The sequence below is a fragment of the Pecten maximus genome, chromosome 4 (genome assembly GCF_902652985.1).
Source record: "Pecten maximus chromosome 4, xPecMax1.1, whole genome shotgun sequence".
NCBI lineage: Eukaryota > Metazoa > Mollusca > Bivalvia > Pectinida > Pectinidae > Pecten > Pecten maximus.
In genome coordinates this window covers 24,161,990-24,185,495 of record NC_047018.1, presented here as the reverse complement: position 1 = coordinate 24,185,495, position 23,506 = coordinate 24,161,990, and the positions used below count along the sequence as shown (strand labels likewise).

At 37.3% G+C, this 23,506-nt stretch overlaps 3 protein-coding genes and 1 pseudogene across 3 annotated transcripts; all 4 read left to right on the top strand.

The window, feature by feature from the left end:
- Positions 1-912: 912 nt before the first annotated feature.
- LOC117325571 (type I iodothyronine deiodinase-like) lies at positions 913-7,400 on the top strand. Its single transcript, XM_033881897.1, has 2 exons — positions 913-997; positions 5,770-7,400. The coding sequence occupies exon 2, from the start codon at positions 5,778-5,780 to the stop codon at positions 6,543-6,545; it is 768 nt and encodes a 255-aa protein (XP_033737788.1). The 5' UTR covers positions 913-997; positions 5,770-5,777; the 3' UTR covers positions 6,546-7,400.
- On the top strand, positions 6,986-11,427 carry LOC117326454 (annotated as a pseudogene).
- A 1,139-nt stretch (positions 11,428-12,566) lies between these two features.
- On the top strand, positions 12,567-15,134 carry LOC117325570 (type I iodothyronine deiodinase-like). Its single transcript, XM_033881895.1, has 2 exons — positions 12,567-12,617; positions 13,848-15,134. Exon 2 carries the CDS (start codon positions 13,854-13,856, stop codon positions 14,625-14,627), a length of 774 nt encoding a protein of 257 aa, XP_033737786.1. The 5' UTR covers positions 12,567-12,617; positions 13,848-13,853; the 3' UTR covers positions 14,628-15,134.
- A 2,748-nt stretch (positions 15,135-17,882) lies between these two features.
- Positions 17,883-21,882, top strand: LOC117325569 (type I iodothyronine deiodinase-like). The gene is made up of 2 exons (XM_033881894.1): positions 17,883-18,101; positions 20,539-21,882. The coding sequence occupies exon 2, from the start codon at positions 20,547-20,549 to the stop codon at positions 21,318-21,320; it is 774 nt and encodes a 257-aa protein (XP_033737785.1). The 5' UTR covers positions 17,883-18,101; positions 20,539-20,546; the 3' UTR covers positions 21,321-21,882.
- Positions 21,883-23,506: the final 1,624 nt, after the last annotated feature.

Genomic DNA, 23,506 nt, shown 5'->3' with positions numbered 1-23,506 from the left:
TTTTGTTTGGTTCAGTAATAGTCAGAATTAGTTCTCCGCCATTTTGTAAGCATGAATTGTTATATTATATATATGTATCTTGGAATCCTATATGCTATGTAGCATTTGGAAATAAATTGAATTGAATTGAATTGAGTCAATGTACAGGTGACCTTCGATGTGTAACCGACTACCGGATCATAAGGAACGTATAAAAGTCGTATAACGCGTCAAAAATCAATAGAGAGATTTGTTCGATCTCTAGAGCACTTCGTGTGGTAATTAGCCATGTTATCGATATCCTATGTACAGGTTGATAACCTGGTCATATAAAACACGGCTCGTGTCTTTATATTTCTGATAAACATGAGATTCTGTGACACGTATCGTGTGTGTCTGATTCACTTCATAACTTGTGTCCTTGCCTCGCACTGAGACACCCTCACCGATAGTCACCATGACCTCCTAAGATGATTGTTCATCATTGTAAAATCATCTAATGCAATTGGTGGAATATGTCCAACAACAAATAAACGGGTGTAATATGTATTTACATATTGTAACTCACCTGTGTTGTATGTATTTTTGGTAGGTTTATTATGGTAACGCATTTGTGTTATCTTTTTAACAATTGTATAAAATTACATTTTGCACTTCAATTGGTTGCTTTTATTCGGATTTAAAAATATAATGAATGTGTCAGGCAGGACCCCAACACAACACCGTTCTTGTTGTTGACATTTTAAGTCGGCCCAGAAAACGACCTTTACATGCAGAGCAATCACGAAATAGTCTCCGTAAGATTAGATCTACCCGGTACCCGGGTCTTATCTTACATGTAACTGTAAACCGAGAGTTTCTGTAGAATTAGATCATGTACATGTAGCTGTTCTCTGAGGGTCTCCGTAGGATTAGACGTCCCCTACTTAGCTGTACTCTGGGAGTCTCCGTAGGATTAGATGTCCATTTTGTAGCTGTACTCTAATAGTCTGCAGGATCCGTATAGTAGACATAACATGTAAGTAAAATATATCAATCTGCCAAAGATGGAACATGTAAGAGGGTTTTTAATACACGGAGAACATGGATGTTGACCAGGTAGATAAGAAATTATAATATAGTTACATGTGTGCAGGGAAAGGTAAATATATGTACTATTTATAGGAAGTGATAAGAGATCCACGTGGTTATAACATTTTGGATGTTGACCCTTTACAGACCGGACTGTACATGTATGTATGATTTCAGTGTGTTATCCATATACTTATATATTAAAACAAAAGACTTAAAGCTACATTGTAATTATTTCATTAGGCAGAGACATAAATAACAGTCTGATATAAATGTCTCTGATTAATGGTTGTTCTTCCGGGTGGTCGGTCTACACCAACACCTCTTGTGCTATCTACTGTATTACATGTTTTCTGTAATCAACGATCGCCATTATCTATTGTAATGCAAATAAATATTCACCTGACGGAACAACACGTGCTCAGGGCAATCCATTTTTAAAGCAGGTGACACTTGATATCACGTCTTTATGTATCTTTCCTTGTATGCTTCTACAACCTTATATTTACCTTGTTTGGCAGTTATGAGCGGAACACAACAGACACTATGGGTTTTCTATGTACTTTGGTTAAGTATGGTATTGAAGGTTGTTGTCTAATCTTATCTAAGTCTCAGTATTGTGGCAGAGAATAAATATTCCTATAGTCTTAGCTGCATTGTATGAACCTGTATTACGGAACAAAAGTAAAAAGCATTATATTGTAACACACAAATGAATCGATACACAAATGTGTCTTCAGGGAACAACCAACCAATTGAAAAAATATATTTTTGAAACAGCCCCTGTGTATAGAACGTTGAGCCAAGGATAAAATGTCTGGCAGCCACTGATTGGCCAGTATGTTATGAAGTGAGAAAATAGATATGTAGCCTGATAGGTAACTATCAATAAGAAATGATGATATAAATTTCTTAAGTCCGATTGTTTTTTTTCCCAAAAGTTCACGTAATAATAGTAAACAGGTAAACATTTAAGATTTTTGAGAATTTTTACTGCGAAATTCACCTATTTTCAAAATGGCTACCCTGGAGAAAATTTGAGCTGAAGGACCCAACTTTTTTTTTTGATTAGGTGTTATATCAGACCCTAAACTTTTGTTATAAACCATAATCGTCATATTCAATTCAAGAATTTGAATGAAATAATCCAAAACGTTAACACTAAGGTCTATGGGAAAACAATTGGTTGGTTGGTCTCTACTTCAAAGAGAGTTAATATGCTCCATACGACACACAAATTCTGCTCCATACGACACAGAAATGAGTCTACAGTGAGGGACCGTCTGCTCCATACGACACACAAATGAGTCTACAGAGAGGGACAGTCTGGTCCATACGACACATAAATGGGTCTACTGAGAGGGGCAGTCTGATCCATACGACACACAAATGAGTCCGTCTTCTCCATACGACACGCAAATGGGTCTACAAAGAGGGAGAGTCTGGTCCACACGACACATAAGAGGGGCCGTCTGCTCCATACGACACATAAATGAGTCTTCAGAGAGGGTCCGTCTGCTCCATACGACACACAAATGAGTCTTCAGAGAGGGGCCGTCAGCTCCATACAACACATAAATGAGTCTTCAGAGAGGGTCCGTCTGCTCCATACGACACACAAATGAGTCTTCAGAGAGGGGCCGTCTGCTCCATACGACACACAAATTAGTCTACATGAGAGGGACCGTCTGCTCCATACGACACACAAATGAGTCTTCAGAGAGGGTCCGTCTGCTCCATACGACACACAAATGAGTCTACAGAGAGGGTCCGTCTGCTCCATACGACACACAAATGAGTCTACAGAGAGGGTCCGTCTGCTCCATACGACACACAAATGAGTCTACAGAGAGGGACTGTCTGCTCCGTACGACACACAAGTGAGTCTATAGAGAGGGACTGTCTGCTCCATACGACACAAATGAGTTTACAGAGAGGGGCCGTCTGCTCCATACGACACACAATTGAGTCTACAGAGAGGGTCCGTCTGCTCCATACGACACACAAATGAGTCTACAGAGAGGGACTGTCTGCTCCGTACGACACAGAAATGAGTCTATAGAGAGGGACTGTCTGCTCCATACGACACAGAAATGAGTCTATAGAGAGGGACTGTCTGCTCCATACGACACTTAAATGAGTTTACAGAGAGGGGCCGTCTGCTCCATACGACACACAATTGAGTCTACAGAGAATTACTGTCTGCTTGATATGACACAAATGAGTCTACAGTCTACCAGATAATTTGTCAACGTATTTGATAAGGTTGCGTAGATAGAGAATTGACTGTGAGGAATACTTTTAGTCTATCAAACCGAAGGCACGAACAAATACATCGAGACAAGAAGCAGTAGAACGTTTAACCTCAAGCGGAATATTTTATCTTAAACATGGAATATGAACTTGTTTCTACCTAAAAGGAAAGCTTAATGTTAAATTTCTCGTAACTCTGCTTCAACCGGACATTTCCAATTTGTCACGAGCGGAAAGTTTTTGTCAAACTGCGTACTTTACCGTCCTGATCATCGTCAACAGTCATTCATTATAACAAAAAAGAATAATTGACGCCGAACTAGGCAACTTAGATATGGTGCGTAATGGGTACTGTGTAGAATAGATCTGGAAGACTCTCTGAAATAAGATTATTGTAAAGGTCTATCGAATTAAAAATTTTCGAATTTTGCGGGGAAATTGGAGACAAGTTGAACTATTGTATGTACTGCTTTATGTTGTGGATACTATAAATAGGAGATAATGAAAGAAAGAAAAATATAAACAGCAAACACTTATATATTATGGTTGTATGGTCATGCACATGTATGGTCCTATGCTAAAAATCATGCCTTCTCGAGTGACTGTAAATTCGACATCTTTGATAAAGATATTCATCCGACAATATGATACGGATATGAGGCTTAGAGTTGTTGTAACAACGAACGTTTAGAAGGTCTGCATTCAAAGTTCTATAAACATATCCTTAAATTGAAAACATCGACACATATATTAAGGGTATGTGGAGAACTGCGGGGAGTTACGCTGTGCAAGTACCAAAGTTCGTTTGACTGTATATAGAATTGACCAACTATGAGACAGATTTTATAAATAATCTAAATAATTTAATAAAAATAAACAATGCTTATATACCTATAGTTCTCCGGGTTAAATAATACCAAAAACATCTTTGATAAATTCAAGTTATTACATATTTTTACTAGTATACAATGTTTGAAAATTATTGTTTTCCTTACACGTAAAGAGTTGTTCATATATATATTTGGAAAACGATGCTCTAATATCCCTCAATAGACTAACTACAGAATTTACGATCAAGACTTTCGTAATTTTAGAAATGCCGTGGTACATCTCCCTTCACGACTAGCTACATGTAGTGTTTACTGTCAAATTCGACACGTAACCTTAGACTACCGATTGGATTTGACAGGCGGAATAATATATCCAGAGAATTAAAATTTCAACTTATGTTATCGAAACGAAATTTGATACTTATATATTTTTGTATAACTGTAATGACTGATTAATATAATTGAACAAGAACAAATTATCATCCAGATGCTATATGTATTTTGAAAGACCTAATACTACAAGTTAAACGCCGTTTTAATGTTGTAGTTAATATTACCTGTCAAATTCATCAGCTCTGTTTATGCATGTATATGTCTTGTTTTCAACATTATTTTCAGTATCAGCCACATGATTATCAGGTATGGAAAACTTGTTGATGTACAACAATAGGTTATGTTGGCATCAGTTCTACATTCTTTTTCACATTGTCAGCTTGGTTTATATTTGTACGACTATTTCCACACTTTGATATTGGTGATAACTAACCCTTATCAATGGACAGAAGGATATACATGTGTTAAACAGTCGAGACACGTGATGTTACAAAATCTCAAACATTGAAAACCGGGACATTGGATCACGCCGTGATCACGCATCGCGGGCATTTCTCAAATACAACGTCTCCCAGTAGTATTCACCACAACAAATCACCATTTTATATCTATGTTATAGTTCCATATTGTAAACCCGTACAGGAGCGGGTAAGCAATATTGTGGTATGAGGTGACCTCACTAGTCTGTCCTTCTGTGCTTTTTTTCTTACCCTATGTGTCTCCTTGACACCCATCGTAAAATGATAATGGCTGTTACGAGGACGTAAACCCCCTAAAACATAAACAAATACAATCTTCATAGTGATCCACGCTAATGCTAAACGTCACACAGGTAGGTGCGTTTAATTGGAAATTAGTTGTCTGTTGTTTCCTGATTATTGGAAATACGTTGAAAAATAGAAGTACGCATTTTACACTACAATATTATCAAGAATGCGATTTTGCCACTTCAAGCGTTTAATACCATTCAAATGCCGTAAATTATGGCTACCCAAAGTCTTTACAGGTACATCTCGAAAGACAGAATAATGTTTTTGTAAGAAATACTATAGTAGACACGTAACCCTGTTTAATAATCGCTAGTGATTTTATACATATTGATGTTTCTTTTCCGTCTGTATGCTCCAAATCATTTGCTGTTTAGTATTTATATATAACATTATTTAACAAATCAATTATGTATAGAGTATTTCAACTGCAGTGTACTGCCGAAAGCCGTAGCGGGAATATTCAGGATTTCCCGAAATTTGTTTCTTTAATGCATTTCGTGATTTTTTCTGAAGGTAAATGTTTTATGTTGCAGACGCAGCCATGAAGAAACCAGACAAACTTTGGACGGACGACGCCCCATTCAGATGGATCAAAACTACGTTGAATTTGTTTTTTATTTTGGTAGAAATAATCCTTTTCTCCTTGATGGTCGTCGCAACGAAAATTAGTTTCTTCAAGAAATTGGCAAAGTCAATCACTAAAGGTAATCCCGGAAGTGAAAAGTTAGATGTGAATTTATCGACACATTCAATAAAATCAAGGACCAGAGATTGGCTTGTAGATGCTCTTATAAGAAAAGCATGTTTAGGTCGTAAAGCTCCCAATACAAGCATGTACGACATGGATACAAAGACGTACAGAAAGTTATACAGTTTTCAAAAGCCAGGACGCCCTCTGGTGTTGAACTTTGGAAGCTGTTCCTGACCCCCGTTTATAGCAAGCGTCGAGGAGATCAAGACGATCATCCGCGACTTTGCTGATATCGCCGATTTCGTGACCATCTACATCCAGGAGGCGCATCCCCTGGAGGGATGGCAAGTCTTCGGACACCAATTCCAGGATATGAAGGATCATAGATGTCTGGAGGACAGGGTCGAGGCCGCGGAAATGCTCCAGGACTTCGATCTCAAATGCCCTATACTGGTTGATCCCATGGATAACCAGAACGCACTTCAGTATGGGGCTGTGCCGGAACGTTTGTATATCCTTTACGATCATACGGTGATGTACTTTGGAGATGTGGGATCACAAAACTACAAACCGGACGCGGTTAGAGCGTGGCTGGAACGTTTCCGGAATGAGGCATAGAACATTATAGCTGAAAGTGTCATATACCGTATTGGTTGCGAGATTAAGTTTGATGTGAAATAGGAAAGCGAAGACTTTTACTCCATGAACTGGAGAAGAATGCAGACTTTTCTACGAACACTATATATGCTTGTATCATCATGTACTCATACTATGATATAGTTATACACTGCTTGATCATACCTTTCTCATAACATTATCTTTGTTTATCGAACTCTTGGTTTCGTTGATTGACATCAGAGATGACGAATGAATTTCCTTTGATAAAATATAGAATATCATTGGAAACGATGATTTCATTGATGTGTCTCTCCATGTTAACTAGGAGTTCGATCGACAATTAATGGAGAAAATTTTAGATTACATACGATTCACAGATGTTGCTATAACCTCCTATTTTAACACGAGATCGAGTAACTCAGGAAGCCGGTTAATGCAACATGAAGTAAGTTTTTGTCATAATTACGACTTGGCATGTCGTAAATACAATCTCGTTATCTCGTAAGTTGGACTTAGTAAGAACTCATAAAATGTGGTTGTTCACAGACGTGGAACCATGGAACGGTTGCTGTGTTTATTTATTTCCGCATATATACAATTGCTACACCATGTATGTAGTCTTTGTACCTTTCCTATATTGCACTTTAAATATATATTATACTCTAATTGTTCATCTCTATTCAACCGTGAAATTGTACATCTCTATTCAACCGTGAAATATACATGTCTTTTTTGAAAAAAATCCAATCCAGGTTTTTGTCATATGGCGGCATCTTAGGGTAAAAACCTATTCGCTAATCAGTTGTGTTAGATATTTTAGCGCATGGTACATAACATATGAAGCCCCCCCCCCCCCCCCCCCCCCCCCCCAAAAAAAAACCCCAACAAAACAAAACAAAACAAAAGTTTCAACATTTTAACATTAGAGTAGCCAAGCAAATTGGGTCTTCTTTTCTAATGACGCCACAATATGACGTATACAAGAAGTGGCGTCATGACGCAAGAAGGACAAAGTGTGGTGTGAATAAATAACTCGTACAGTGTACTAAGTCGTACTTACGAGATGATTAAGTCGTTATTACGAGATAGTTATGTTGTACTTACAACACCCGAATGTCATAATTACGGCATAAAATGTTTAATTCAAGTGACATTAACCGGCTTCCGGAAATAACAAATTATGATTTTATTCCATGTGTATTAAAGTTTTGTGGAATAGAAACAAACTTGAGATTATTTTGTCACGTGATTTACTTCTTTGAAATGTCGGGTCAGTATCATACGACACAGGGAAAATCCCACATGTATGTGCATGTTTGTATTCAGAGGGTAAATAACTAGAAACAATATTAAATGAAGAATTTGAACGTTTTTCAATTTCATATGACAGGAATTAATGATTGTCGTTGAATTCACTCGGATGATTAAAATATATCTCGTCTATACAATGGCAATATAATTATGTCAACAAGAACAGGATAGTCAGGAAATATGTCAGGACACGAAAAAGCGTTAAACATAATTCCTCTTTTTGACTTTAGGGCATCATACTAACATTGAAATATCTATTATTTTTACTAAGAGAACTGTCATGAAAACATGCCTTAGTATATCTTGTTAATCTTTCGTCTCTTCCGCTCCAGTTTTATCAACGTTCATAAAATTGAGGAAAGCCCGTCACGTATTTTTTTTTTCTATATTCTATATTATTTTCTGCATTACATAATTAAAGAAAAATATTTTAGGTAAAGAACTTTCGTTAAATTCTGTAATGGAAAAAAATAAGTTCTTGAATTTTCTCAAATTAATGAATATTGATGAAACCGTTTAGTTAGTTCAGCCATTGTATTTGATTTAAACGTCATTCTTTACACCGGTAGTCAAAATAACCAGGGTACCATGGAAATTCGAGTCATCGTTTTGTAAACCGATGAAAACTGCTAAATTTGCGTTCAGACACAACTCTGTAGTATATCCCCTCTTCACTGTAATACATTGTTTGTTCGCTGGGTTGATCACTCCGTGGATTGTCAGGATCATTTTGAGGCAGAATATCTTTGAGGTAGCCGGTGGCTACCTCACTGAACAACATATTGGATGCCGGCTGTATGCTACTTAGAGCGATCAAGGTTAAGTGTTTTGTCAGAGGGCATAACCACAACAATACAGGACAATAATGTCATAAACATGATCTAAACAGAATTGCGAAATAGGTAATACCAACTGAAATTAATCACTCTTATTGGTTCCGAGGGAAGCGCGAGATGAGTGGCATTCTGGGAGGAAGCTGGAGTTTCTGGAAACATCCAATTACATGGTCGGACTGGTGTCTCCCATGCTTTCTCACGTCCGATCGGGAATTCCAATATTGGCCGCCTTTGTTTTTTTCAGCTTACGGCGAGGATAAATTACAATAGCGGAGAAAGAAATGTGATCTGTGGCCTAGTTCAGTCGGTGCTGGCTGGCTTTGGATGTTAATCTGTTAGATGTAATGATATATAATTCTTACATCACCTCTAGATCTATTAACTGGATTATAAAGGTATGTCTTGGACTCAATGTTCTAGTAAATGACCCGATAAAGATCATAACCGGTCTAGCGCTGATACGACGATGAATCATGTCAATATGTAGGGTAAATATGGGGACTGGTGGTCCCAGCCACTAAGTCTTGGGGAAAAACATGTACATTATGTAAGTGACTTCATATCAATTCAATTCATTGCTTTAGATAAAAAATACAAAAGGACTAGATAACAGGCCATACCTATATTTAGAAATGTCCCACACAACTGTTTAGTATTTCCTACACCGTATACTAGATAATATACAGGTACAAATTATACATTAGGAACAAATCCTCGCGTAACTCGGTAAGTCTAACCACGACAACACAATAACAGTAATACCTGGACACAGTTTTCACAACCTTTTCATGTTTAGTGTCATATTCAGTTTATCACACACTACACATGTCTGGATATGTAATGGATATCATGAACATTGCTGCTTTTATGGGTTTAAATCAATGATCTGTTGTGGTAGTTTAGATTACAGTAATAAGGAAGCGATTTAGTGTACTTGAATATATTACTCTATCTTGGGTATTGGGTGTTTTCTATTATATATACCAGATCAGCGAGAGACAACTTTTCTTCCACAGCCATACCTATATGGAACACACGACACTGATCTTGAAGTCTAAACGTATAATGTTAGAATTAAGTACTAAGCAAATATTCTTACAATGAATTGCGATCTCCGTCCATATACTGTACAGTATGTAAAACAACCAGTTTCTGTAAGTAATCTGCGTGATGCTTTAGAGATTTCGATGAATTAGAAGAAGCACTGATGGGAATGATCAGTAAGATCCGGAACAACCAATAATAGAGGCAAAGTTACCGTATACATTATCTCGGCATAGTTCACAAAATCACATTATCTATTTGTGTTTAATGTTTGGCAAATTTGCAACATTGTATATTTTCTAAGATATATTTCTTACATATTGGTTGATTTTAATACAGAATAAATGTTTTACAGAGAGCCACGAAGAAGTCGGATTTAATTTGGTCGGACAAGAGCTTCATTTGTTTGAATGAAAACTGCGAGAAGTATCAGGGTAATTTTGGCACAGAAGTTAATTTTAACATTTATGGTAGTCCTTTATAAAAATCGTTTCTCGAGAAAGTTGATACAGTCAAAGGCAAAACGTAAGAGTACTCTTGTAATAGAGGAACGTGATTTTAACATATCAACACAAACTATTGGTACGCAGACCCAAAAAAGTCGATGCCTTTTTGAGGAAAACATTTCTAGGTGGTAAGGCCTCGAACTCAAGTCTGTATGACATGGGTACAGATCATACAAAAAACTGTACAGTTATTGTTTTTCAAAAAGCGGGACGCCCTCTGGTGCTGAACTTCAGAAGTTGCTCATGACCTCCGATGATACACTGTATCTAATGTCAGGAGATCAAGAAGATCATCCGCGACTTTGCTGTCATCGCCGATTTCGTGACCATCTACATCCAGGAGGCACATCCCGTTGAGGGATGGCAAGTTCTCGGACACCAATTCCAGGATATGAAGGATCATAGAACTCTAGAGGACAGGTTCGAGGCCGCGGAAATGCTCCGGGACTTTGATCTGAAATGTCCTATACTGGTTGATCCCATGGATAACCAGAACGCACTTCAGTATGGGGCTGTGCCGGAACGTTTGTATATCCATTATGATACTACAAACCGGACGCAGCCTGAAATGATATGAAGAGGAGGCTGCGGGGCTAAGTTTAATGTGAAATATAAAAACAAAGAATTTTAGCCATAAACTTCTGATGAAAGGAAATACATTTCTTCAAACAATATATATATGCTAGTATTATCATGTACTAATACTATGAAATAGATATACAATGCTTGATCATACCTTTCACATAACATTATCTTTTTTTATCGAACCTGCGATTTCGTTGATTGACATCACAGATGACGAACGATTTTCCTTTGATAAAAAATGCAATATCTTTTGAAATGCTAGTTTCATTGATGTGTCTCATTTTGTCAACTTTGAGTTCGAATCGACAATCGTTAGAGAGAAACTTTAGGTTATACAGTTGTGGTTATAACTTCCAGACCTTAAACTATGTAAAACAAATTATTTGTGCACGAGTCCGAGTAACAAAGTGGGATTCTACTCCATGTGTGTTAGAATTTCAAAGGATCAGAACAAGCTTGATGTTCTTTTGTCACGTGATTTACTTCTTTGAAATGTCGTGTCAGTTACATACGACACGGGGAAACGCCATATACCTGTATATAGGTGGTAATTAAACGGAACATCGGATTAAATATAGTATTTGAGTTTCCATTTGATCTGAGAGGATTTAACTATTTACTGTTATTGGTCCAGAGGGAAGCGGGCGATGGGAATCACACGGGGCGGAAGCCAGAGCTTCTGGAAACATCTAAAGTGGTCTGAATGGTGACTTACATACCTTTCAACACGATCTGAATGGTGACTCCAATACTTTTCAACACGGTCTGAATGGTGACTCCAATACCTTCGAACATAGTCTGAATGGTGACTCACATAACTTTTACGTCCGATCGGGTACTTGAATATTTGTCACCAAATTTCGACCCCAAATTGTAAGAATACGTGATAAATCTCATCCAAATGAAGAGAGCACGACCGAGAAACAAGAAGACTGATGTCACTATATTGAGCCTTATCATTTATGTGGACAAACCGGTTCGTCTGTTTTTAAATGTAACATTTCATGTATCAAGGAAAATGGCCATGACCATGCGTGGACGACCATTGCCTTTCTTCTGACTACCGCGAACTGTGTATTGTTTGAGTTTGTTCCAGGGAAATGTTCATGTCAATGTGTCCTCAGTGAAATATGTTAGGATGTTTGGTAACTAGGGTAAAGTCTGTCGATTCGTCCACGTGTATCATCCTTAAAATGACTAAGAAACCGTAAGTTCAAAGAAGATTTCAAGTTATCAATTTATAGTCTATTAAGGGCAAATGTGTTTACACATTTCTATGTCTCAAACTCCAGTAATAATCCAGTCAGTTGTCTATACTATTATGGACTAGCTTTGAAAGTGTTTGTAAAGGCTCGTCTGAAATAATAATAAAATCACCAAATCAGTGCAGTTACGTTTAAAATCCTCAAAATTGATATCGATATAACACGTTAGGCATATATTGGTGCCGAATGACTGTAAAAGGAAGGAGTTCGTTTTAATATTTACTGTTTGTAGGTTACAACGTAAGTAAATTACGAAAACAGATGTAGAAATAATTGTTCTCTAGTTCAGTCGTAATGCTGGCTGGAATTGAACGTTAATTTGTTAGATGTAAAGATAGATATTCTCAACTCTGTGTCTAGTACCTGGATTGATATAGGGTAGTACGTGTCCTCGAATGTTCTAGTTTATGACATGATACAGATTAAAACCGGTCTGTTGCGCCGTGGGTACAGGTGGATATAAATATTGCATATAGAGTCTAGCGGTGCCGTTTCCAGCCACTAAGTCTTGGGGAAACACATCAGGTAAGTGACGTACATATCAATTTGATTCTTTACATTAGATATATAACACAAAAGGTCTTAATAACAGGCAATTCTATATTTATCTCCGTAAACATATACCTTGTACTCATTGACAATAGACTGGAACAACTTATACAATTCATTGATACTGTAAATTTCGCTTAGTCAGTTTACAACTGTTTGCGGTGTGGATATTTTCGCGATGTCATTGGGCATGTAAAGTTGAGTACGAGCTATCTCGGACACACATGGTGCTTGAATACCGATATGATTTACCATCAGGAACTAGTAGTTTATTTGGTGGAAACATTCGCCTGTCAGAATTTTCACGTGTTAATATGTTCGCGTGTGGATATTTTCGCGGAGATTTAATGATCACGAATCAAGCGAAAATTTTCACGACGCAAACATTTCCACTTTTACAGTAAAATGTTGTATAATTATGCTGTAGGAAAGATAACCTCGTATCTCGAAAAGTCTTCCCAAAACAACACAGTGTCGGTAACACTAACAATACCGATCACTAGTATTATATACATGTACTTCCTACCTGGTTAGAAACAAAGAATGCAGAGAGCTTGATACACATACAGTATATACGTTTTATTTTCAATACCTGGACACAGTTTTCACAACTTTTTCATGGTTAGTGTCATTTTCAGTTTATCACACACTACACATGTCTAAATGTGTATTTGATATCGTGCACAAGACAGAAAGTCTCATTGCTGTCCATATCTAAAATATTATACCTACTCTAAAGCAAGGATTGGCTGCGGTAGTTAATGTAAAGTAATGAAGTAATGAGGACGCAATCTTAGTGTACTTGGATATCTTACAACGTTCTGGGCATTTGGTGTTTTTTAGTACTTGTACCGTATCAGGGAGGGAGTGCCACCTTACCATCACAGCCATACTCATACGGTATTCCATTCAATAAATCTCAACCTCCGTCCATTTACTGTACAGTATATAGTACGGCTAGTTCCTTAAAAAAAGGGAGTGATGCTTGAAAGATCTATATGAATTTGAAGAAGCACTGATAGAAATGGTCATTAAGATCCCGAACATCTAAGAATGGAGGCGATGTTACCATATACATTATAGCGTTCATAGTTCACAAAATGATATTATTTATTTGCTTTTAAGGTTTGATATATATGGCTAAGATATTTATTCTGAGATATATATATTTGGGTTTTAAAACAGAATGTTTGTTTTGTTTTGCAGATAGCCATGAAGAAGCCGGATTTAATCTGGTCTGACAAAGCTCCGTTTATTTGGATGAAAACCGCGAGAAATGTCGCGGTAGTTTTGATGAAGACGTTATCTCTTACTTTTGTGGTCATCCTATCGAAAATTCCTTTTTTGAGAAAATTGACGCAGCCAAAGAGAAAAGCTAACGCTGTTCCTGGAACAGAGACACTCGATTTGAACTTTTCATACCGAACCATCAAAACATGGATCCGTGTCAGACTGAGCGATGCACTTATAAGGAGAACATCTCTTGGTGGTAAGGCCCCGAACACAAGTCTGTATGACATGGACACGAAATCTTATAAAAAACTCTACAGTTTCCAAAAAGCGGGACGCCCTCTGGTGCTGAACTTCGGAAGCTGTTCCTGACCTCCGTTTATAGCAAAGGTCGAGGAGATCAAGAAGATCATCCGCGACTTTGCTGACATCGCCGATTTCTTGACCATCTACATCCGGGAGGCACATCCCGTGGAGGGATGGCAAGTTCTCGGACACCAGTTTCAGGATATGAAGGATCATAGAAACCTAGAGGACAGGGTCGAGGCCGCGGAAATGCTCCAGGACTTTGATCTGAAATGCCCGATACTGGTTGATCCCATGGATAACCAGAACGCACTTCAGTATGGGGCTGTGCCGGAACGTTTGTATATCCTTTATGATCATACGGTGATGTACTTTGGTGATTCTGGACCGGAAAACTACAAACCGGACGCAGTGAGGAGTTGGTTGACACGTTTCCGGAACGAGGCGTAAATTGCAAGGACTTTGACTACTTACATGAGTGCTTGGTTTTGATGCATAGTTGATGAACCACCCGGTAGCTGGGGTAGAAGTGAGCTTATGGACTTTTTCATACTTTATAGATTAGAGAAAATGTTTGACTGTTGATGTATTGTAACTGATTCCTGTGATTATGATGTTTTATTGCCATATAACCTATACTTATCTATACTTTATCAGTCTTATTATAATAGAAACATTACAAATGACTGATGAATTTCCATTGGTAAAACAGTAACACCTTTGGAAACGATGGATTCATTAGTACGTCTCTATTTTAACATAGATATTTTGGTGTACCTATGATATACCTTTAAAACAAGTATTTGATAAGACGTGATGCACGGCTGGTATCGGGTAATAGGCAGTTGTACATTGTAGGATAGCTGAACGGTGTGATTAGTCGTGAGAATATAATAAAACAGGAATTTTAACACTGCTTCTTATTATGATTAGTAAATAAAATGCATTGTAAATCAATTCAACAACAGTTGCTATAAAATGTCATGGTTAATCAAAACGTCATGTTGAGTTTGTCGTTGTTGACGTCAAATGAGGTTTGGGTCGATTTCTAATATAACAACATTGGCATGATGTATGAAGTAATCAACATTGTAGAGCCCTCGAATTCCTCGGATGCCTAGGATAGAACTTGTCAACCGACTGATGACAAAGGAGAGATTTTGTGCTGTTGATGGGTCAAATCTTTGTTCAGATACTGCAAGTACCAAAACACAAGACTATAACATCATAATAGCGGAAAATCTACGTTTATTTACCAATTACAAAAGAATGCACAAAAGCACATTGATTCAGATTGAATCGGCCTTAATATAAACAAACGCGTGTCATCAACAAACATGCATCTTTATTCTACCGTGTCACCAAATACGAATTGTTACATCCAAAACGCAATAATCCGGGAAAATACCGCTGAATTCCTCCTTCTAGACACCATTTTCTTTTTAAATGCTCCCTCAGCCTGTCCAGAATTCTCATTTACCTACGGGGTTGAATGGTCATGCGTTTATATAATCAGCTGTCGCCACGTGCACTTTTTGGGGTCATGCTCTATTGGTTTATTTGTTTGTAATTCAATTGAAGGTCATTCGTGTGTTAAAAATGGATCATCTAGAAATCACTTAGGTATAGAAAGAACCGGTAACAATATTTCCCTGAAAGTTGTTGGTTTTCACAATGTAAGAAATCCGACATACTGTTATCACGTATCACGCTCCAATTGACATCATTATATAATGAACGTTTTTGTACTCAACATCTAACCTTCTACATCCTACTGCAATTATTTCCGCTTATCTTGACCTTGGCTACGTACAGCGATAGTCTGGGCTAAAAATACAGGTAAAATATCATGTGACCCCAGTGATCCCCACAGTACCAAAATAGATTGTCATGGTCCATTGGCGCGATGTTGTGTTGTGAACGGATTATGTAGTCAATCAATACCATATACCGTTAAATTGTCATTTTAAATATGAATTTTACACTATTCATCAATGTATGCCTGTTGTCGACACTGCAGTTCATTTACATTTTATTTTGAATGATACGGAGTAAATCGGTTATGATTTCACTCTTTTTTTATCCAAGTGAAAAGTTTCTATCTGAACATTTCTGTCTTTATACTAAATACTAAATAATGATATTAAATATGCATTTAATGTTGAAAATATCTTTTATATACGACCAAGAAAAATTAAATGATATTATTCTTAGAAACATAACAAAATATGAATAAGATACATCTTGGTAATTCGAACTCCGAACGTTCGGATCGCTAAGCGATCTTACAGGAATGTGATGTTTATGTTATCAGTCATAGTCAGTCTAGTTAATGCTAAAATTAAAATGTTTATCAACTACGTTTTTTTATTTTTTCGAGACCAGCTCATCGGAGGACCATTTTTGTCTTTTGGTACATAGAATAAAATAAGACACAGTAAAAGTTGGTCTTCCGATGCGCTCTGTGTCAAAAAATGATATGAATACGGGGAACCCCCCTCGAAAGTTGCAAATAGCCCGATGATGAAACTTTACGGTCATTTAATGAAACATCCATTGCAATGAACAAACATTTTTCGCAAATAAGAATGTTTATGTTATAGATTTAAGGTTTGTATTCAAAAACTCAGTTTTTAACATTGATTTTTCTAATTTTGAAAACGGTCATCGTTAGGTCGAAACAGGCCAATATGCGCCATACCTCTTTGTTACCTCAGTGATTGAACTATTTTTCCTATTAGTAGTCTTTTTGTTGTGTTCAGAGTTTATAATGGTGTCTTATACTTATTTGTTCGATATCATTCACAATCGCCAATGCTATTTCTAAGGCAAAAGATAATCACTGTTTACGCAGTGAGGGGGTCATGTTAATACCACCTTTTGTATGCTATATATACCTGCGAGTGTAATGGCGCACCAGCTAATTATGTTCTCCTGAAACATGCATTTGCGCACATTTTGCCAAACAGTTCAGAAAATTACATGACAAAAGCAAGGTCCTCGACATAATGCACACTAGAAATTGATTAAGTTATTTCTGTTAAATTAGGAACGAGTAGTGAAATTACACTTATAGATTTTCTAACGGTTATTCTACTCGGATGACATTTTAAAAAACCCAGAAAATAGTGTCGTAAAGTGATTTAACAAATCATTGCAATCTGCCATTCCCGATACGTTAGGAGAAAGCTGTGGTTCACAGAAAGGCTTCTCTCAAGTACTCTATCACAAGTAAATATACAGGTAACATTTCATAATGGCTTAGAGTACACGATATATAGGGGAAATGAAGACGGTTTTTAATAGGTTTTTTTCTTCCATTCAAGAACAAGAGGTAAAAATGAAAAAAAATAAAAATTATTAAAACTCACGTCTAGCTGAAGTTATACTTCAGGGAAAAACATAAATTATACTAAATAACATTTTGTTCTTACTTTTAATCAACGTCCGTCTCGAGAATTCGTAAACACTTACTTAACATCACGACCAAAGCATGCGTGTATAACGGGACAGTAAGTATATGGTAAATAAAGAACACAAGCAAATACGGATGGACAGACGAAATTTAAACTCCAGAATGATAGAACGAACGTAAAATGGACCAAAAAGAAGGAGAAATAAACTCCGGATAAGCCACGATAAATTCTGCTACGTGTATGTGTCGTGTAAGAACCATAATACAGGCATGGTGTCTAAAGTCTGTCTAATACACGGTTTTACTCTCCAGTCTTCCTCGGTCCCGATATTGACCTTTCACAGAATGTAATCTGTGTAGAACGTCATCGTTGTTTACATACTGAGGGTGACAAACTGAGACTGTCGGATTAGGCTGAGGGTGACAAACTGAGACTGTCGGATTAGGGTACACATGTATAGCTGGTCAGGTACATGTACACCAAATCAACCTAGGACCTCGAGAATAAGGTAAGTGGCGGACTAAATATCTGTAGAACCTGTAGTGAAGTTTATCAAAATCAAGAATTTGATCTAGCTAATATATTATGTAAAAGTGGAGAAACACTGTGCCATTAAGGTGACCAAATATTACATATCATCGTAGACAGAAACAGAAATATTCAGCAAATATCGACTATTCTACTTAACAATGTATACGGTCTTTTGTGTATGTTTTGACAATATGTGAATGCCGCAAATGTATTGCAATAACTTTTATTTCAATATTTCTGATATAGATAAAACTGGAAGTATGCAATTCATCATATTATATATATACTTCCCTTATAATATATTATACCTGCGGAAAATATCGCTAATAATCGGGTCAAAATTCCACTCTTGAATCGACGCCATATGTAAACAATGTAGATCTCGGTAGGCCTACTTCCCCTATCAGAACAGGGTGGAGCGGAAAGAAAAAATATACAACATTTATTTCTAAATAGTCTACCAATTATAATTTGTAAAAATGCATTCCTGCCGTTTAATGTCTAAGATGTTTTAAAAATATTATGCATAGTTTTCTTGATTCTAATTGTGAAAGAAGAAAATCACTAAAGGAAATTTTGTATTTTCGGTCAGGTGTGCTACGGCTCGGGTCGTTAGCTGTTCTGTTACTTGCCAAATGCAATGGCTTCAAGTGAGGTGTGATATTTATAACATCAATATTGGACTAAATGTGTGTTTTTGATAAATGAATATCACATTTAAGGTAGCTGTTCTGTCATACCATATTGATTTTTTCATTACCAAAATCTTAGCTTCACCAATCATGTAATGCACTCTGGTCCAACACCAGATATCTATCTGTCCGAATGTCTAAGTCTGGTTGCAGGGCCAGAGGAAACACGGACTACTCACTTGTTAAGTAGATGTTATGACCACAATACAGCAAGAACCTCTATAGTCAGATCTCGTTATCTCTGTAGGATTCTACATGCCAGGTAAAGCGAACACATTCACTGGAATGTATAATATGAGAATAGCAGTGAGGATTGCCATTGTCTCCTCGTCATGTGGTGAAGTTCACACCTGGTCTCTAATCACCACACAGATTAATACGACGAGGATTTAGTTAGCGTTTAATGATTTAATATCACCAAACTCACTACAATGAATTATATGAATAAAATGAAGTTATAAATCGAAATATATAACATTATACAATATATGTAAAGTAATTATATTCATATCTCGATTATAAACAGTCTATGTTAGAGTGTTAGGGCCACATACTCCCAAAGAAACTATATCAATGTTTACATTTTGAACTTCTCTAACAGATTATCGTGAATCAGAAACTGAAAGAAAATGTGTATTTATGAAAGTATACGGGGAATTCCCAAAAATAATAACTTGTGCTGCCGGACCAAGTTTCTCTAAAAATTAGTCCCACAATGCAACGGCAGGTTTTACAGTCCATACAAAATGGCGGAACGCCGCAAGCGTGGAACTGCGAAAACGCAGACAGATTGTGCCGAAAAAAGACACAAAATTGTGTGGAACCGGCAAAACCCGAGTATTTCCTTAGGAAAGGAAATGACTCGTTGGAATTTAACGAGAGAAGAAAAAGGAATAGACTCGAGTTCTGATTTTTCCGGACGTCCATTGGATTGCTGGTTAGCTTTTGAACATTGTCAACTTCACCGATCTAAGATTTTATCGATGTTTTGTTATATGCATATTGCTACATTTTAAAATTAAGTATTTAAATGTAAACTATGTTTGTTTATTTTGTTCAGTTACCTGGGTATTACGCTAATATCCTGTTAATAGTTTAAATGAAAGCATTATAACGGAAAGTTCACGTATGCTCGATATGTAAACAACGGCCATGTGTGTAGTTTATGTGCAGTGCACGTTGTTATAACCTCGTTCTCGGCTCCGCGACAAATCTCGCTATAAATATAAATGCGGCGAGTTGTTTTTATACACTGAAGTCTCAAGGACTTCCCCGGTTAATCGTCCAAGCCAGTGGTCATTTTAATGTTGGGAGAGCGTGAATGAGCATCTTGGATTGCCATTAATACGCGTGTGCTACTAGGATTTTAGGTTGTTCGGGAGTATGTGGCTTTAAATCGGTAGAACCACCACAACACCAGCATTCGTTTAACAAAAACATTTCAATGTTCTTCTTTCAAAAAGACTTTCATAAAAATTTCGATTTCCTGCTTGAAACATAAATTATTGATTCGAGTTTCCATTGGTAAATGTAGTTTAAATGTAGATAGGCCACACACATATATTTATATTTATCATTAATGCCTTCGACAGAGTTATTTTCTTAGAAGAAAGCATTACATGTTTGAAACGTAAAAATGACATTACACCTTTCAGTATGTTTTTTTGCGTTTTTACAGTGATATATATATATTAATATTGAAATACTGATTTGACATTTTAGACACGGCCATGAAGACGCCGGATGTCCTCTGGACGGACGACGTCCCATTTGTATGGGTAAAAAGGGCAGGACGTTTGCTGAGAATTATTGGGCAGGCCTTGTTTTTCTCTACAATCATCGTCTTTTCGAAAATCACTTTTTGTAAAAACTTTATAATGCCAAGGCTGAAGAAGAGTGGTATTCCCGGAATTCAAAAATTAGACATGAACTTATCATCCAAAACAATCGCCTCAAACTCTAAGGCTTTATTGGCAGACGCACTATCGAGGCAAACATTTCTAGGTCGTAAAGCACCTAACACAAGTCTTTATAACATGGATACGAAAACGTACGAAAAGCTCTACAGTTTTCAAAAGGCCGGACGCCCTCTGTTGTTGAACTTCGGAAGCTGTTCCTGACCTCCGTTTATAGCAAAAGTCGAGGAGATCAAGAAGATCATCCGCGACTTTGCTGACATCGCCGATTTCTTGACCATCTACATCCGGGAGGCACATCCCGTGGAGGGATGGCAGATATTCGGACACCAATTCCAGGATATGAAGGATCATAGATCTCTGGAGGACAGGGTCGAGGCCGCGGAAATGCTCCGGGACTTCGATCTCAAATGTCCTATACTGATTGATCCCATGGATAACCAGAACGCACTTCAGTATGGGGCTGTGCCGGAACGTTTGTATATCCTTTATGATCATACAGTGATGTACTTTGGTGATTCTGGACCACACAACTATAAGCCAGACGCAGTTAGGGCGTGGCTAGAGCGTTTCCGGAACGAGGCGTAGATTCGGGACTGGGGAACAATACACGGGGCACAGTTAGGGCGTAGCTCGACAAGGCGTAGACTCGGGGCCGGAAAACGACAAACAATCCCGGCGCAGTTAGGACTTGGTTTCCGGAACAAGCTGTAGAAAGATATTACCAAAAACGACCTGGACGATAAACTGCGATACATATTTTATGAACTACTAAACAGTATTCTTTGTAGATGCCTAATACTAGCGAAATGATGTCCATACGCAATTGGTTATATATAGCATGGTTATATTGTATTTTCACTAATTAACACGATATTATGTTGTGATAACATCTTTGATATATGAGTTATGTATTTATGCCTGATCAAGTTTGATCGAACTTATTTGTTATCATAGAATGACGTCACAAATGACGAATGATTTTCCTTAGGTTAAAATCGAATATCTTTTGAATTGATGGATTCATCGGTGTGTCTTGCTATGTTAACTTAGAACTCGGTCTTAACGATTTGATTTAGAGAGAAAAAAAGAAGACCCATGGTTATACATAATCATCAAGAGAATGGAATAAATTTTCAGTCAAGTGTCACATGCTTTTATTATATTGATGATTAAGTTGCTGGTCCGAGTGTTGGCGATGTATGTACCATTAGGAAAATCATACCATGATTTCTGGGGAAACCGAATTAAGACGATTTCCTCATATAATGTACATACTGTTTCAGAATTCAAAGCATTTACTGACAGGATATTTTTGTCTTTTCGCGACAGCTTTGCAAGCTCATTGGTCCTTTTGGAAGCGTTCACCATTTGAACTTATGTTTACTGTTAACTACGAATCCGTGACGTCACTAAGTTGGCATTGTAGGTCTAAATGTTATATCGGTCCCCTGACTCAAGTTCTACAATACATTCCACTGCGTGATACTTATAAATTAAAACAGGATGCATCAGAGGCTTCCAACACAAAATCACGTGATACGAGTGTCCAGACTGCTTCCTTTGACGGTTCCTAATTATAATCTATATACAATATATATAAAACACTCGATGTAATTATATATGTAATTATATATAATCTAGTATAATACACAATTAAGTCAGGATACACTATGAAGACTGAGATCTATATTGTAATACCGCCGCTAAGGATAATCACTTATCCAATCTAATAGCTGGTCTGATTCCGTAAAGTCATTAAGACACTCTAGGCAGATTGACCTCTTCTGTGTCCTTAATCGAATGTCAGCTTCACTAGTCATAACTGTTAATGAAAACTATTGATTATAGTGTGAGGACAGTGTTAGGTATCTACTGTAATGTGTGAGGACGGTGTTAGGTATGTACTGTAATGTGTGAGGACGGACGGTGTTAGGTATATACTGTAATGTGTGAGGACGGTGTTAGGTATATACTGTAATGTGTGAGGACGGTGTTAGGTATATACTGTAATGTGTGAGGACGGTGTAAGGTATATACTGTAATGTGTGAGGGCGGTGTTAGGTATATACTGTAATGTGTGAGGACGGTGTTAGGTATATACTGTAATATGTGAGGACGATGTTAGGTATATATTGTAATGTGTGAGGACGGTGTTAGGTATATACTGTAATGTGTGAGGACGGTGTTAGGTATATACTGTAATGTGTGAGGACGGTGTTAGGTACATATACTGTAATGTGTGAGGACGGTGTTAGGTATATACTGTAATGTGTGAGGACGGTGTTAGGTATATATTGTAATGTGTGAGGACGGTGTTAGGTATATATTGTAATGTGTGAGGACGGTGTTAGGTATATACTGTAATGTGTGAGGACGGTGTTAGGTATATACTGTAATGTGTGAGGACGGTGTTAGGTATATACTGTAATGTGTGAGGACGGTGTTAGGTATATACTGTAATGTGTGAGGACGGTGTTAGGTATATACTGTAATGTGTGAGGACGGTGTTAGGTATATACTGTAATGTGTGAGGACGGTGTTAGGTATATACTGTAATGTGTGAGGACGGTGTTAAGGTATATACTGTAATGTGTGAGGACGGTGTAAGGTATATACTGTAATGTGTGAGGACGGTGTTAGGTATATACTGTAATGTGTGAGGACGGTGTTAGGTATATACTGTTATGTGTGAGGATGGTGTTAGGTATATACTGTAATGTGTGAGGACGGTGTTAGGTATATACTGTAATGTGTGAGGACGGTGTTAGGTA